Here is a 15,533-nt window from a genome sequence, read left to right on the forward strand (position 1 = left end):
TGTTCTGGATTTAATGGAGCTACATATGAAGGTAAGGTGTAAGGTGGCTTTCAGCTGATGATCCTGCAGCTACCTGCCAGGGATTGTTGGTGAGGAGACTGCAATGCTTAGCAGATCACCACACATTAATGTTCCTGTGTGATCTGTATGTCCGTGTTTGTCTTCCTTTCTCCTCTTTCTTCACCTCCTCTTTCTTCACCTCTTCGGTTGTTGGGTGTTTGCTCTGTCTTCTCAAACAGAGCAGACATGCAAAAAACCTCTTCAATCACAAAATGTGAAAGGAGAACGCGAGACAGGAAGGCTGCAGAAGCTTTACAATGGATTCAACAGCAGCTGGAGGAGGCACAACATTAATAACAAGATATTGAGATTGTGCCTTCTCTGGTGCTGGATGAGATGCAGCAGGCCCTTTAAGGTTCCAGGATGGTGCTTGCACCGCCAGGGTACAACCTGCGGCGGCCTGCCTCCTCTCCGGCTCGTCGGCATGGAATATCAGCCAATCGAAGAGGACGCCAGCTGCTCAAGCCTGCCTCACTGTCAGAACCTTGGCTTGACACCTTGTACATTCTCTGCCAGGGTCAGCAGGGTTTAACACCACAGCCACCTCGTCCACTTATATCTTTAAGGGACTTGTGCACCAGCTGGATGCTCGCTATCTCCGTGCAGCTCCCAAATACCAGAGCGTGCTCCAGGCTGTTACCGCCTCATGCTTTGGTTTCCGAGGCATGAACCTTATTCACTGGCCTCCAAAGTTTCTGCACCGCCACTGCCGGCCTCCAGAACTCTGTTCCTCTGCGGGATGACCTCTAGGTCATCCACCTTAACTTTGCACTTGTTTTTTTTTTCATGGACTCTTGGGGGTGTTTGGTGTTCGCCTTTGGGAGAGGGGTAATGTCATGACCTGTTGTGTTTTGCTGATAGTACCCGCTTCTTTTCCATGTAGTTCTATTAACTTCAGTTGTATTTAAGTTCCTGTTTTCTGTGCCTTCATTGTTAGATTCTCTGTTTGTCTCCCTTGTTACCATGTTTCCTTTGCATCTGTAAGTCCTTCATTCTTTACTTTAAAATATATCCATTCCCCATGCATCTGCCGATGTCCTGTTGCCACTGTGGTCCTTCACAATCACAAAAATTTGACTTTACCTCAATGTCCCAAACTGTAAATCATAAATGATCTTTTCCTGTTAAAAAAGTTAGAACCAAACTGACATATCTGTGGGCCTTTAAGTCAAGTCAAGTTTATTTATATCACGCTTTTTAGCAACAAGGCACTCAAAGCGCTGAAGGTGCGGTTAGGTGCAAAAACTGACAACTATATAAAGTTAATATTCTTTGACTGAGATATCTTTATCTACACTGTCCCAAAGTCTGCAGTCACCAACAGTTTGAAACTTCACTTGTTTCATTTTTTTAATCATCCAGTTTTGATCTGTGATTTATTTATTTCAAACATGCATAATGCTTCCATTTCAGTTTTTAAACAATGCATTTATTTAGTGATTTTTCTTTTAGCCAGTGTTAAAGTTATTTCCTGCCAACACTCCCTGTTTATCAGACTAAGTCAAGTAACTTACTATAACAATATGAAGAAGCTTTTATTAAATTTTTGATGCTTCAGGTGCATTTGAGGTCTGTGTAGTATGTCTGTTTGGTTGTGCAGCACTGTGTCTCTGAGGGGATTTGGGCCTCCAGCAGAGTCACACAAAGAGTATATAGGTGTAGCATTAAATGTTCATCAGTGAGAGATCCTCTCACTGTTCCATCAGCCTGCAGATATCTTTGCTACACAGTTGACCTGCCAGGAGATCCACCTGCTCAGGTCCTGTAGGTTCCAATCTCTTTCTCCAGCTTTGTCCCTGTTGGGTTTTAATGATGCCAATGAGATTTTCCAAACTTCTAAACCAGAGGATCTTCTTGCAGTAAATTTAAGTGTAGTAAATGTGTTATACAATCAACTTGTTTCTTATACTATGCCTTTTTAATGCAGGAGCACTATTTATCTCACATTTCTTCTTAAGGACGTCCTCTCTTCTCTTCAGAAGGATTTCCAGATATATTATTTGTCTATAAAATCTGACCTCTCATTTCCTCCTCAGCCAGTGTCATTGCTGATCTTATAGTTTAGGACACTAGATCTCGCTGAAGATAAAGATTTACATATTTCCATTTCTTGTTGCAGTGAAGGTGTTTGGGACAGCAAGAAGTTGCAAAAGATGATACATCAGTCATCAGATAAAAACAAGAAGTTACGTTTTTCACTATGTTATGTATTTAACATAAATTAAAACAAAATGTGGGTGTGGTTAAGAAACCCCAATGATTCATCTTCAGTTTCAGCAGGAATAACTGTCGGCTTTGATTTGTGTCTGAGTTTATCCATCTCCATCTTTGTTGTGGACAGATTCTGCTCCACTTTCTTTACTTGTGTTGCCTCTTTTTATTGAGTTTTGCAGATGAGGCCTGTAGATTCTTAGATGGAGCTCTTTGTTTTTCTTTCTATAAATCTCTGAGCTTCAAACTCTGACCTTGGACTGAATCTGTTTGGACGTCCACCTCTGTGAAGATTGGCAGCTGTCTGAGATGTTTTCTGCTTTTAAAGTAGTCTTCCTGTGTAGAATGATGGACTTCCTATAGTTTGAAAATACCTTTGTATCTCTTTCTAGATTGATGCGCTTCTCTGAGGTCATTGCTAATGTCTTTCCGTCTTGACATCGAGTTAAAACACACCAGCAGCTTTTTATAAGTATCCAGTTGCAATAACAGTTCTTTATCCAGTCTTCCCTGTTGTCTTTTGCATCATCAAATTGTCCTACTGTCTCTCTCTGTCATGGTGTTTGTGAAAGATTGGTTGGTCTACATCTGAGCTAACAAACTTACTTTGGATGATCTCCAACCTCACAGGGTTCTCCTCCTTCCCAGGTCAGGTTGAAGAACGAATAGTTTTTTTCTTACATTTTTAAACAGGTTCCTCTTCCTCTAAATCAGCTCTCTGTCACAGATTAAGTTTCTGCCCTTTGTCAGCTAGTTGAAGAGGATTTCATTTATTGAAATAGGATCATAAATTACTGGGACTTTGTTCTGAATCCGTTGAACACTGATGCAGCCGGGTTCCTTCTGACTTGCTCTGCGGGTCTCAGTAGAGCCCACTACAGCTAAAATGTTGGGTTGTTCTGTTGTAAAAAACATTTTCCTCATATAATGACATTTATTCTGTACAATCTAACTGATTAGCAAATATGTGTAAAAGGAACAATAAATCATTATAACAGCATTAGTGAGCACATAATCAAACTAATGCTTTCTTAGAGGACCTTCTTCTTCCTTGGTCTCAGCCTCAGTTTATTATGTGACCCTAAATCCTACCCTAGCCTAAATCCTTGAGAACATGTAACTCTGGGTTTATAAGGAGCTAAGGTGAATGTAAAACACATAGACACAAGGAGACGTGATCTGACTGAGCAGGAACTTTAGATTGTACTTAACTGGAAACATTGGCATTGGCAACATGCAAATAAATGATATTGGTAATATGCCAAAATAAACTGGACCCTTTTGACAGAAAATAAATTCTACTTATTTCTATTGAATTTCTCAGTTCAAGGTCCAGATATCTGTGAAGTTAAAGTCAGTTTCATTCAAGGCAAAGTTCCGTTTGATGATTAAGGAATCCTCGTTATTTCAGAAGTCATTCAGTCAGAAGTAAATTAAGTCAGAGTGAACTCTGTAAGTCCTACTGTTCAATGTTGGCGCCAGTGCTGGCAACTGGTACATTCCTACCACCGACTAAACAGTTTGTTCAAGTTCCTCTGTGGCATTGTAGATTTAGGTTTGCAGAAGTCCACCAGGAGGCTTAAATCGTCTGATCATCATTATTGCTGGCTTCGTATCACAGGATTTCTCCTTGGATAACATGAAAGACCAAACCGAGAAACACGTTGCTGTCAGCAGGCAAATGAAACCACTGAGAGACAAAGACACACCAACTGATGCCACTGCATCATGGTGGAACACGGATCATATTTATCTCAACCAACTCTAGTTCTCTCTGTTAGGGGTCATTCAGGTTTTCCATGTTTACCTGCTTCAGCACACCTGAATTAAATGAATATGTCTCTAACAGGCCTCAGTATCCCATGGTAACAGGCCGACGGGGTAATTCATCCATTTGAATCAGGTATGTCGGAGGAATGACGTGTCCAAAGATCTGACTGACCATGGCCGCTGGGGAATGGGGCTGATCTAGATTAGAGGTAGTTAATTCCAGTTTATGAGGACTATTGCTCTGCATGTTTGTTTTGGTTTACACACCTGGTTTAAATAAATGGGTCATTAACGGGTTTTTGCAGAAGTTAGAGAAGGAATACAATTTTGGGAGGACACCAGCACCTGAACACTAGAACTACCCACCCCATTCTAGATTATCCATCATTTATAAATAATATTGTCTGCCAATTCTCAGGCCAAATTATGTCTCTTTTACTGCAGAATAATTCATACCCATGTTGCCACATTACTGTAAATACCAGGTACTTTAACATGGGATGGATATACAGACCTGATTTTATTTACCATAAACCTGAACTTTCAGCTTTTGGACATTGAAGTTTTGGTTTTTGCCTTTATAGAAATGTTCTGAAGCTCAACATTTGGTATGAAAATTAACTAAAAACAAAACTATTTGGATTTTCTCAGAGCATTCACAGAAGACTGAAGGTGCTTCAATTATTCTGTCTCTGTTTACAGGCTGACACAATCAAAGCTCTTAACAAGCAGGGTTTATTAAGAAGAAGATGCAGAACATCTCTTCACACAAGCACTTTATCCTGAATGGTTTTGAAGAACTTGGAGAACTGAGGCCGGTCCTCTTCATCCCTTTCTTCCTCATGTTCATCGTTGCTCTGCTGGCCAACTCCTTGCTGATATATGTCATCGCTTCTCAGAGAAGCCTTCATCAGCCAATGAGCATCCTTATCGCCGGCATGGCTTGCGTTGATTTCTGTATCCCAGTATTCTTTGTTCCCAACATGCTGCTGAACTTCCTATTTGACTGGAAAGGGATCTCTCTGATTGGCTGCCTGGTTCAGATGCACTTCATTCACTTCTTTGGAACTTTTCAGTCTACCTTCCTGGTATGGATGGCTCTGGATCGATACTTCGCCATTTGTACACCGCTCTCCTACCATGAACTGATGGCACCGGAGAAATTCCTGAAGTTTATCATCCCCCTTGCTGGCAGAAATATACTCCTCATCACTCTAATTGTGAGTTTGGCAGGAAAGCTCTCGTTCTGCAGTAATGTGATGAACCACTGTTTCTGTGAGCACATGGCCTTGGTGGAGCTGGCCTGTGGAAGCATCACCATCAATAACCTTGTAGGTTTGATTATTGTCTTTTTCATCCCATTCTTTGACTTCTTATTTATCGCTGCCTCCTACATTATGATGTTCAGCTCCATATTGAGGTCCAGCAGCACCAGCGTCAAAGCACTACATACCTGCATCACTCATGCAATGGTTATCACTCTCAGTATAACTGTGGCACTTATTGCTTTTCTTTCATATCGGATTAAGAACAGCCTCCCTGTAGCCGTCCGGGTTTTCTTCAGCACCATGTACCTGTTGTTTCCAAGCTGCCTCAACCCGATCGTCTACGGCATCAGAACCACTGAGATCAGACAGCACATGCTGAAGACGCTGACACACTGGAAATATTTTGTCCAAACTAAGAGTTCTGAAATAATCAGTTAAAGATGTCACTGTTGACTTTGGTATTACACAGAAAAATGTTGATGTAAGATTCAGAACACAAATAATTCAAACATCGCTGCTAGGTTATTATTCTCTGTTTTAAATCGGGATTAGTGGTTAGCATGTGGTGAGATGTGGACACAGATCTGTTGTTTTACAGCTTCCATATAGTGAGTGTGTACTTCTTGTAAGCCTGTTGTCATGTGTGCAAAGTATGACTGCAATAACTCATTTTATCTTTGATCAAATTAACTGCAATTTAGTGAAAATCACTGGGTTTGGTATATGAGGGCTTGATATTGTGTTGGGTGGATTTGGCCATGGCACTGATTGCTTTAGCTACAATGTGATTATTTATATACCTCGACTAACAGCAACAAATTTTTGGACTACTGACCTTACCCCCAATATATTACCATGGGCAGTAAGGATGGTGTCTTGTGTAAAACGTTCGCTAATCTTTTTAATGTTGGTGCCCCATATAGGGGCCTGGAGTACATGAGTTTGCTTTCAGAAAGTCACCGTTTATAAAAGAAATAAAAAATAACACCAATGAGCTAAAATGGCTACAACATTCTCTGTTTTTAATTAAAGAACTTAAAGTAGCTGGTGTTCCCAAGTGGTCTCCCATCTAGATGCTATCTAGGCACAACTTGGCTTTTGTGATTACAAAAGAGTAGCATATTGAGAATTGGCAGTAAATAAAAAAATAAAACCATCTACGAAGGACAATGGCTCCAGCATGTTAGAAGTGAAGGTGGTGGAGGAGTATAAATGTTCACAGACTGGAGTGGGGAATCTCTGACTGGATGCAATCTGCTTTGTTTCCTTAGACAGAAAAACTTTTTATCCAATTTGAATAAATAACTAACTCTGACTGCACTGTTCAATGGTTAGGATTAATTGGAATGTATGTACCTGACTTTTGTAAAGTGCCTTGTGTTGGAACGCAGCCATGGAAACAACATTAAAACTCCGGTACAAACTTTTCTGGAACTTTCAAAGTAAATTGCATTTAACTGACTTCCAGCAATTGAGGAAAGGGGGGTAGCAGTGGACTTCCCATGATGCCACTGGCTGTATAAAAGTATCCCCTTTCCAATGGTCCGATCTCTTCCACACCGGTGTTCATTGGGATAGGAGGGGGACAAAGCGCGCTGATGTCTCTTTGCTTGCAAACAGACATAAACTCTTCAACTGGATCCAAGGGAGTCATAAGATCATGCGATCATATGCACAAGATAAGTAGAAATAAATCACTGTCTGCGTATCCGGTGATTTTCATTCATGAACGGGGTAATCAAGGTACAAGCATTGCTTGACTGTTCTCTCTGAAATCTGCAGAAGCAAACTGTTTCCAGAGAGTTCCCAGCACGACGCCGAGTGCAGCAGTTTCCCAAGGAAGGACAACGGAGATTGCATTACGGCAGTTAACGTGCAGTGTGGTCAGTGGACAGAGGGGCCGCACCTTCAAACCCCTCCGCAGCTAAGGAGGTTAGCTGTAGCTAACCATTGTTCACTGTGGATGCTTTCTTCAAACTTCGACAGCTTTTCCTCAGCATGGACAGAGGTTAGGTTTGGGCAGAACAATAATAGAAAGATTTAGATTGAAATGATCTAAACATTTTTCATTTTATGAAGTTTGGTTTTGTTTGTGTTGAACTCAGTTATCTTGGTGCTAGCAGAATATCTACAGCACACCTGGTCAGTTTTGTGTTCTTTATCTGTGCGTTTTGAAAGTTAAGACAAACTTTATTTAAGGGGTGATTTTAAACAGAACATTGATCATAACGCGCCGTCCACGCTTATGCATTTTAACACTTTTATTAAACCCTGGTATTTTAAAGGTATGTGTTGATTCTGGTGCTAAGCTATCCGCTTCTTTGTTAGCTCAACGCTAACCAGTAAGAACATGTGCTTGCTACTAAAGTATTTAACAGAAAGGTTGTAAGTTTCAAGGTAGTGAATAATAGTCCATAAATATAATTTACTAAATTTGATAACTAAGTAAACACCATTAAGCCCCATTTCTCCAGAAAGATATGTCTCTTTTCCAAAATATTCCCTTAATAATATTTGTTCAGAATCAGAATCAGAAAAACCTTATTGCCAAGTACGTTTTTGGACATATAAGGAATTTGTTTTGGCGTAGTCGGTGCAATACAATACAAATTAAACAGTATAAACATATCTACAATATAATATAAATATATGTGCACAATTTTAAGTGAGTGAGAGTAAATATAGAGCAGTATAAGATGCAAGAGAAATACAACAGTGCAGATGATCATTGTACAAGTAAAGCAGGAGTCCAAGCTGAGCGTTAATGTAACGCATAGAGTTACAGGTTACAGGTGTCCTGTCAGCAAAAAGGGGGGGTGTGGAGGAAAGGGAGAGTGTCAGTGTGGTTTCTGGGCTTTGTTAACCAGGCTGGTGGCAGATGGGAAAAAACTGTTCTTGTGGCGTGAGGTTTTGGTCCGAATGGACCGCAGCCTCCTGCCAGAGGGGAGAGTCTCAAAGAGTCTGTGACCGGGGTGGGAGGGATCAGCCAGAATCTTCCCTGCCCGCTTCAGGGTCCTGGAGGTGTACAGTTCCTGGAGCGACAGTAGACTGCAGCCAATCACCTTCTCAGCAGACCGAATGACACGCTGCAGCCTGCCCTTATCCTTGGCTGTAGCAGCGGCGTACCAGATGGTGATGGAGGAGGTGAGGATGGACTCAATGATGGCTGTGTAGAAGTGCACCATCATAGTCTTTGGCAGGTTGAATTTCTTCAGCTGCCGCAGGAAGAACATCCTCTGCTGGGCTTTCTTGATGAGGGAACTGATGTTTGGCTCCCACTTGAGATCCTGGGAGATGATGGTTCCCAGGAACCAGAAAGATTCCACAGTGTCAATTGTGGAGTCACAGAGGGTGATGGGGGCAGGTGGGGCTGGGTTCTGCCTGAAGTCCACAACCATCTCCACTGTCTTTAGAGCGTTGAGCTCAAGGTTGTTCTGGCTGCACCAGTCCAACAGATGGTCCACCTCCCATCTGTATGCGGACTCGTCACCATCAGAGATGAGTCCGATCAGGGTGGTGTCGTCCACAAACTTCAGAAGCTTGACAGACTGGTGACTGGAGGTGCAGCTGTTGGTGTACAGGGAGAAGAGCAGAGGACAGAGAACACAGCCTTGGGGGGAACCGGTGCTGATGGTCAGGGAGTCAGAGACGTGCTTCCCCAGCCTCACGCGCTGCTTCCTGTCAGACAGGAAGTCAGTGATCCACCTGCAGGTGGAGTCGGGCACACTCAGCTGGGAGAGTTTCTCCTGGAGCAGAGCTGGGATGATGGTGTTGAAGGCAGAGCTGAAATCCACAAACAGGATCCTGGCGTAGGTTCCTGTGGAGTCCAGGTGCCGGAAGATGAAGTGAAGGGCTAGGTTGACTGCATCATCTACAGACCTGTTGGCTCTGTAGGCAAACTGCAGGGGGTCCAGGAGGGGGTCGGTGATGTCTTTTAGGTGTGAGAGCACAAGGCGCTCAAAGGACTTCATCACCACAGAGGTCAGGGCGACGGGTCTGAAGTCATTAAGCCCTGTGGTCCTTGGCTTCTTGGGAACAGGGACGATGGTGGAGGACTTGAAGCAGGCTGGCACATGACATGTCTCCAGTGAGGTGTTAAAAATGTCTGTGAAGACTGGAGACAGCTGATCAGCGCAGTGCTTCAGGCTGGCTGGTGAGACAGAATCCGGACCAGCAGCTTTCCGGGGGTTCTGTCTCCTGAAGAGTTTGTTGACGTCCCTCTCCGGGATGGAAAGAGCCGTCCCCGGCGTGGGTAGGGGGCTGGTGGGGGGGAACTTCAGGGTGGGGGTTGGAGGTGCCGAGGCCCCTCTTGAGGTTGGGGAGGTGGGGGTGGTGGATTGTGGCTGCAGCTGTTGGGGGGCGTCGTGGGGGATGGTTGCAGGACTGTCCCTCTGTCTTTCAAAGCGGCAGTAGAACTTGTTCAGGTCGTTGGCAAGGCGTCGGTCGTTGATGGAGTGGGGGGCTTTCGGCTTGTAGTTGGTGATTTGCTTGAGCCCTTTCGAGACAGACGCAGAGTCGTTGGCTGAGAACTGGTTTTGGAGCTTCTCAGAGTACAGTCGTTTGGCCTCTTTCACTGCCTTGCCAAACATGTACTTCGCCTCTCTGTATAAGTCTTCCTTATCCAGTCTTAACCTTCTGAGTTTGGCTGTGAACCAGGGTTTGTCGTTGTTGTAACTCACCCTGGTGCATGATGGTACACAGCTGTCCTCACAGAAGCTGATGTAGGAAGTCACAGCCTCTGTGTACTCGTCCAGACTGTTGGTAGTAGTCCTGAACACATCCCAGTCTGTACAGCCTAAACACGCCTGGAGATTCTCCATAGCCTCACTGCTCCACTTCCTTGTCGTCCTCACAACAGGTTTGCAGAGCTTTAGTTTCTGCCTGTATGCAGGAATCAGGTGGACCATGATGTGGTCGGATTGGCCCAGTGCAGCACGTGGGACGGCGTGATAAGCGTCTCTGATGGTGGTGTAACAGTGATCCAGAATGTTGTCCTCTCTGGTCGGACATTTTATAAACTGTCTATATTTGGGGAGTTCGTGGGTAAGATTACCTTTGTTAAAGTCACCAGCGACGATAACTAAGGAGTCCGGGTTGGTCCGCTCCACACTCAGTATCTGGTCGGCGAGCATGCGCTGTGCGACCTGCACGTTAGCTTGCGGCAGGATGTAAACACCGACCAGGATGAACGAAGCGAACTCACGGGGGGAATAGAAAGGCTTACAGTTTATGATGAAGGCTTCCAGGTCTGGAGAACAGTGCTGCTGAATCACTGTCACGTCGTTGCACCAACCACTGTTGAGGTAAAAACAGATTCCTCCACCTTTCGCTTTGCCGGAGAGTTCCGTGTCTCTGTCCGCTCTGTAGAGCTGGAATCCTGTCAGCTGCAGCGCAGAGTCCGGTATTAATCCACACAGCCACGTCTCCGTGAAGCACAAAACTGCCGATGAATAAAAGTCCCTGTTTTTCCCCAACAACAGTTGTAGTTCCTCCATTTTGTTGGGAAGTGAGCGCATGTTAGAGAGAAATATTCCAGGTAACGGTGTTCGTAGTCCACGCTGGCGAAGACGTACCAGCACCCCAGCCCGTTTCCCTCTCTTCCGGCGTTTCACCGCGTGATCAAAGGTGAGCGCACCTTTGACCAGAATGTCCAAAAATTCCAGAGCAGTAGGCAGAAAAGTTGGAAATAACTCCTCTGGTGTAGTAGCCCTGATGTTCATGAGTTCTTCTCTGGTGAGAGAGCTCCGGGTACCATCACAGAAGACCGTTTTAAAGCAAAAAACAAAACAATGCGAACCAACACGCCTTTAAATATTATTTTAATAAATAAAGGCAGCTAATGAGACACCGTTGAGAAATGGTCATCCAGAAGGTTGGTTTTATTCAGCAGATCATTCTTTAAAACATTATTTTATTAAAATAATATTTTATCTGATGTTTCATTGTGAATGGTTGTCTAAACGCTTGCTGATTATTGTCTAAGTTGGTTCCAAGACTAACTTAACTTCATTTCCAGATTCTTCAAGATAATCCTTGGTTCTCAAACATAAACATTGTATGGTAATGTTGCATCACTCTTTTGGTCATAATTATCAATCATCTTTAATCAACTTGTTTATATTGTACATAGTCCATTAGTCTTCATTATTCTTTAATTCTGCTTGGTAGTTTAGTTGGATTGTTTTAGCATAGTCAGTCAGTCATTTTCTACCGCTTATTCCATAGTGGGTCATGGGGGAGCTGGTGCCTATCTCCAGCAGTCTATGGGTGAGAGACGGGGTTCACCCTGGACAGGTCGCCAGTCCATCGCAGGGCAACACACAAACAACCATGCACACACTCACTCATACACCTAAGGGCAATTTAGAGTTACCAATTAACCTAACAGGCATGACTTTGGACTGTGGGAGGAAGCCAGAGTACCCAGTGAGAACCCACACATGCACGGGGAGAACATGCAAACTCCATGCAGAAAGACCCCTGGCTGGGAATTGAACCCAGGACCTTCTTGCTGCAAGGCAACAGTGCTACCAGCTGTGCCACCATGCAGCCCTGTTTTAGCATAGTAAAGAGTTTGTTGATTGAAATATGTTTGACTTTGAGTTGACTTATTTTTGTTAATAAATTCTTGTATTTTAAGAAATTGTGTGAATTTATTCCATATATGTGCAGAGTTTATGCTGTTCAATAATGTCAGAGCTCGTCTCACACCTTTCTATTCTGTTCTAATACCATCGCCTTACTGGGCTGGTATTCACAGGACAACCCTTAACAGACCCAAATATTATTTGATAAAATATTAAAATATTAATATTAAATATTAAATAATATTCTCAGATTCATAATCCCAACACTTGAGATGACGTGTTGTGAATTGGAGCTATATAAATAAACTGAATTGAAATAAACTGAATTGAGATGTAACTGTGAAGCCGTTTACAAAAAGGGACAGAGGAGACTGTAGTTCTGAAGGAAGCTTAGGTTCCTCAGTGTTTGCAGCAATATGCTGCATGTATTCTATGAGACTGTTGTGGAATCCCTTTTGCTATCATCTGCTGGGGTAGCAGCATCAGAGCCAGAGACTCTCAGGAAATCATTGATCTAAAAAGGATTTTGCATAAAATAAATAAAATGTTTTGAATCTTGCTCTTTATGTAAAAAAAAAAAAAAGAGAAATTGGCTAAAGTCTGCAGACACAAAATGAACCTGGATTGAAGCTCTAACTAAATTTATTTAATCTGAGATCTTCTCCAAATGCAACAGTATATGTCAGTCTACATGAGATACTAACAACTTCACCTACTGGTATAATATAAAGATCTGATTGAATATGTGAAACAAACAATGATGAAAGTTTTTCAACAGGTGATGCTCATCCAGGAGGAAGACAGTGTTCCTAGGAAATGCAGCTCATTCATTAACAATCAGTTTTTCTCCTATAGGTGGAAGTTTTGCTGACTAATCATAGGCTGGATCTATGAAACATTATGAGCACAGACCAAATGACCAAGGTTCTGACTGACTTATGAACCTCACTGACCAGACAATGATAACATGACACCCAACAGATAACACCTTTAAGGTGGACCCACTAAGACCACCTTATTGATTCTTGGTGAATAAAAAAAGAATTGAAGCGTTCAAAACAGACCTAGTGGAAACAAAAGGGGTTATGAGGAAACAATGTGCATTTTAAGAATAATAGAAGTCAAATTATGTTCAAATTTTTGCAAATAAAATGACTCTGACAGAGAAATAATTAAGTAGTGTGTGAATGTGTGTGAATGGGAATGACTGATTTCATTGTAATGCATCTTTGAGGGACATTAAAAGCGCTAATAAAGGTCTGATGTTCTGATGATCTTTGCCAAATTTATATCTTAATAAGGTTTCCAGAATCTTTTCCGAAAAATCATATAAAGATAGCAAAGGTTCTACCTGTATTAAAAATACTGATAACCATAAGAAAGTTCATAGATCCGTCTTCAATTTTTCATAATTCTTTTACAAACAGGTTATTTAAACCTTCATGTGGCCAAATGTCTGTATTTGACTTTCTGTTTTTGTGAAATAAATGTCTGTTTCATGTTATGTAAAAATTAGAGTCCTCAACATACCATAATAATATTAGGTCAGTTCTCTATGGTAAAACAAAAAGATTTTAACAGACGTTTAGACTTTTTCCAGTCAGGTTCAAAATGATTGAATTAGACTCAAACTTAACATAAGATGAAATGAACCTTAACAGAATTACTGAACTGGACTGAAATAGAGAAAACTTTAGTTAATTGAAATAAACTTTAGTTACTTGAACTAAATACAAAGCTGACTGAAACTGGATGTTGTATCTATAAAACTGGGTAAAACAAACTAAGATTATAAGATATAATATGCCTTCATTTTTTGTGTTCATCAGTGAGTGAGTTTTTATTTTTAATAAGAACTAAACCAAGCATTATTTATAATAATAGCAACTACCAAAAATAGTGATCTCATTTTTAAATGTAATAAGGACAGCGGCTACAGTGACACATGGAGAAGACCCACGTGTCAAAGGGGGATATGTTACATCTGGTAAAACATTAATGCTACACTATAAAGGTTTCTGACTATGCAAAGAGTTTTTGCAGATTATGCATAATTTGTTGCAAACACGGGGGAAGAAATATTGCCTAGTGGTAATAGATGAACCTAGTGACACATTTCTTCCCCACATATGGTATCCCACAGGTCATAAGGTCAGATAATGTAACTCATTTTATAAATAAACTAATAGAAATAAGTTCTAAATTATTAGGGGTTCAGTTAAAGATTAAGGAAAACAATAGCTCAGGAGGCAGAGAAAAAGAAAAGAGGAGAAAGAGCAGCTACAGAATCAGCTCCTTAAATTGCAGCTGCAAGAGGCCAAAGAGAAAATTAAATGAGAGAAAAATGATTTAACTGAAAATGTAATGTTAGCTGCAGCTCAACCTGTTCCTCCAGCAGCACACACCCCTATGTCTATGACTGATCAGTGGCAAGGACGGGGTTACTCCCTCCTCCACCCTATACATTTTAATAATTACAGGTACAGTGGCCCCAGTCGTGGAGGCGGATGGTATGTTGGTGGTAAGCTGGTCGTGGTGGATGGTGTGGAGCACCCAGAGGAAGGGGTGGAGCCAGCGGGGCACTGGGAGATGTGTGCTACAACTATGCAGCGTGGGCACAGCAGGCGCTGCTTCTCAGGGGCTGCATAAATTCTTCCTGTTCAGATTGGGACTCAGAGAGTAACTCACCCTTTTGTGTGTTCACCCAGCACACCTGTTCATTTGCTGGGCAGAGACTTATTAGTCAAGCTGGGAGCATCAGTGTTGTGTGGTACTGATGGGTTAACGGTAACTTTTCCAGATGGTTCCTCTTTGGCATGTGGACAAATGCTTCAGCATGGACAATATTTTTACAGCCAGTTGCAGAGGAATATGCTGACATCTGCTGGACACTGTTGACCGAACCTCCAAGCAGCATCTTCTCGGTGTATCAGCTGTGGAAACCCTGGATTCAAAGTCTCTGCCCCTGTACCTCTCTGCCTGACCCGCCCCATGTCACTCTGTTCTACAACCGTTGTCACACTGAATGGTACCTGATTTGTTTAATGAAACAGTAGAAGGTAGGACATGGTTTATTTCATCCAAAAATGTTTATGTGGCTCCTGAGGCTGTGGCTGCAACAGTTGATTTAACACCTGACCAAGCAGAATGGTATTTAATGTCAGATGAAGCTGTTCCTCATGTTTCTCTTTCTTTGCATCCTGAGCATCAAGCTAAGGAATTGAGAGGAGTGGTAAAGCGCTCTCTGGCAGCTGGGGACTGGCAGGACACCTCAGTCACCAACTTAATTTTGGTTACAAAGTTCTCAAAACAGGTTCCAGAGAAACCAACCGAGGGACCTCAGCCAACCACGTCCGAAGCTGAGTGGATCCTGCTGAAGGTGATCAAAAGGAAGTGGTTAGAGCCTAGGTGGACGGGTCCATTCCAGGTCACAGAGAGAACCTCACATGCGGTGAGGGTCAAGGGCAAAGGAGACACGTGGTATCTTTGGAGCCAGTGTGCAGCAGCAGAGGCACCACAAAGATCGCTGCCAGAGGTCCAGCAGAACCTGAGGGACAACACCAACACACCAGAAGACCTTTCTCACCCAATTCAAGGGGCAGAATAATCCCCTAGAGTGAGAAAGCGTTCATTTACA

The 15,533-nt window shown here is 42.6% G+C and overlaps 1 protein-coding gene across 1 annotated transcript; it reads left to right on the top strand.

Annotated features, from left to right (window-relative positions):
* The first annotated feature begins 3,740 nt into the window (after window positions 1-3,740).
* LOC124884730 (olfactory receptor 52K1-like) lies at window positions 3,741-5,747 on the top strand. The gene is made up of 2 exons (XM_047392777.1): window positions 3,741-3,752; window positions 4,791-5,747. The coding sequence occupies exons 1-2, from the start codon at window positions 3,741-3,743 to the stop codon at window positions 5,745-5,747; spliced, it is 969 nt and encodes a 322-aa protein (XP_047248733.1).
* The last annotated feature ends 9,786 nt before the right edge of the window (window positions 5,748-15,533 follow it).

Source organism: Girardinichthys multiradiatus, chromosome 18 (genome assembly GCF_021462225.1).
Source record: "Girardinichthys multiradiatus isolate DD_20200921_A chromosome 18, DD_fGirMul_XY1, whole genome shotgun sequence".
In the NCBI taxonomy this organism is placed as follows: domain Eukaryota; kingdom Metazoa; phylum Chordata; class Actinopteri; order Cyprinodontiformes; family Goodeidae; genus Girardinichthys; species Girardinichthys multiradiatus.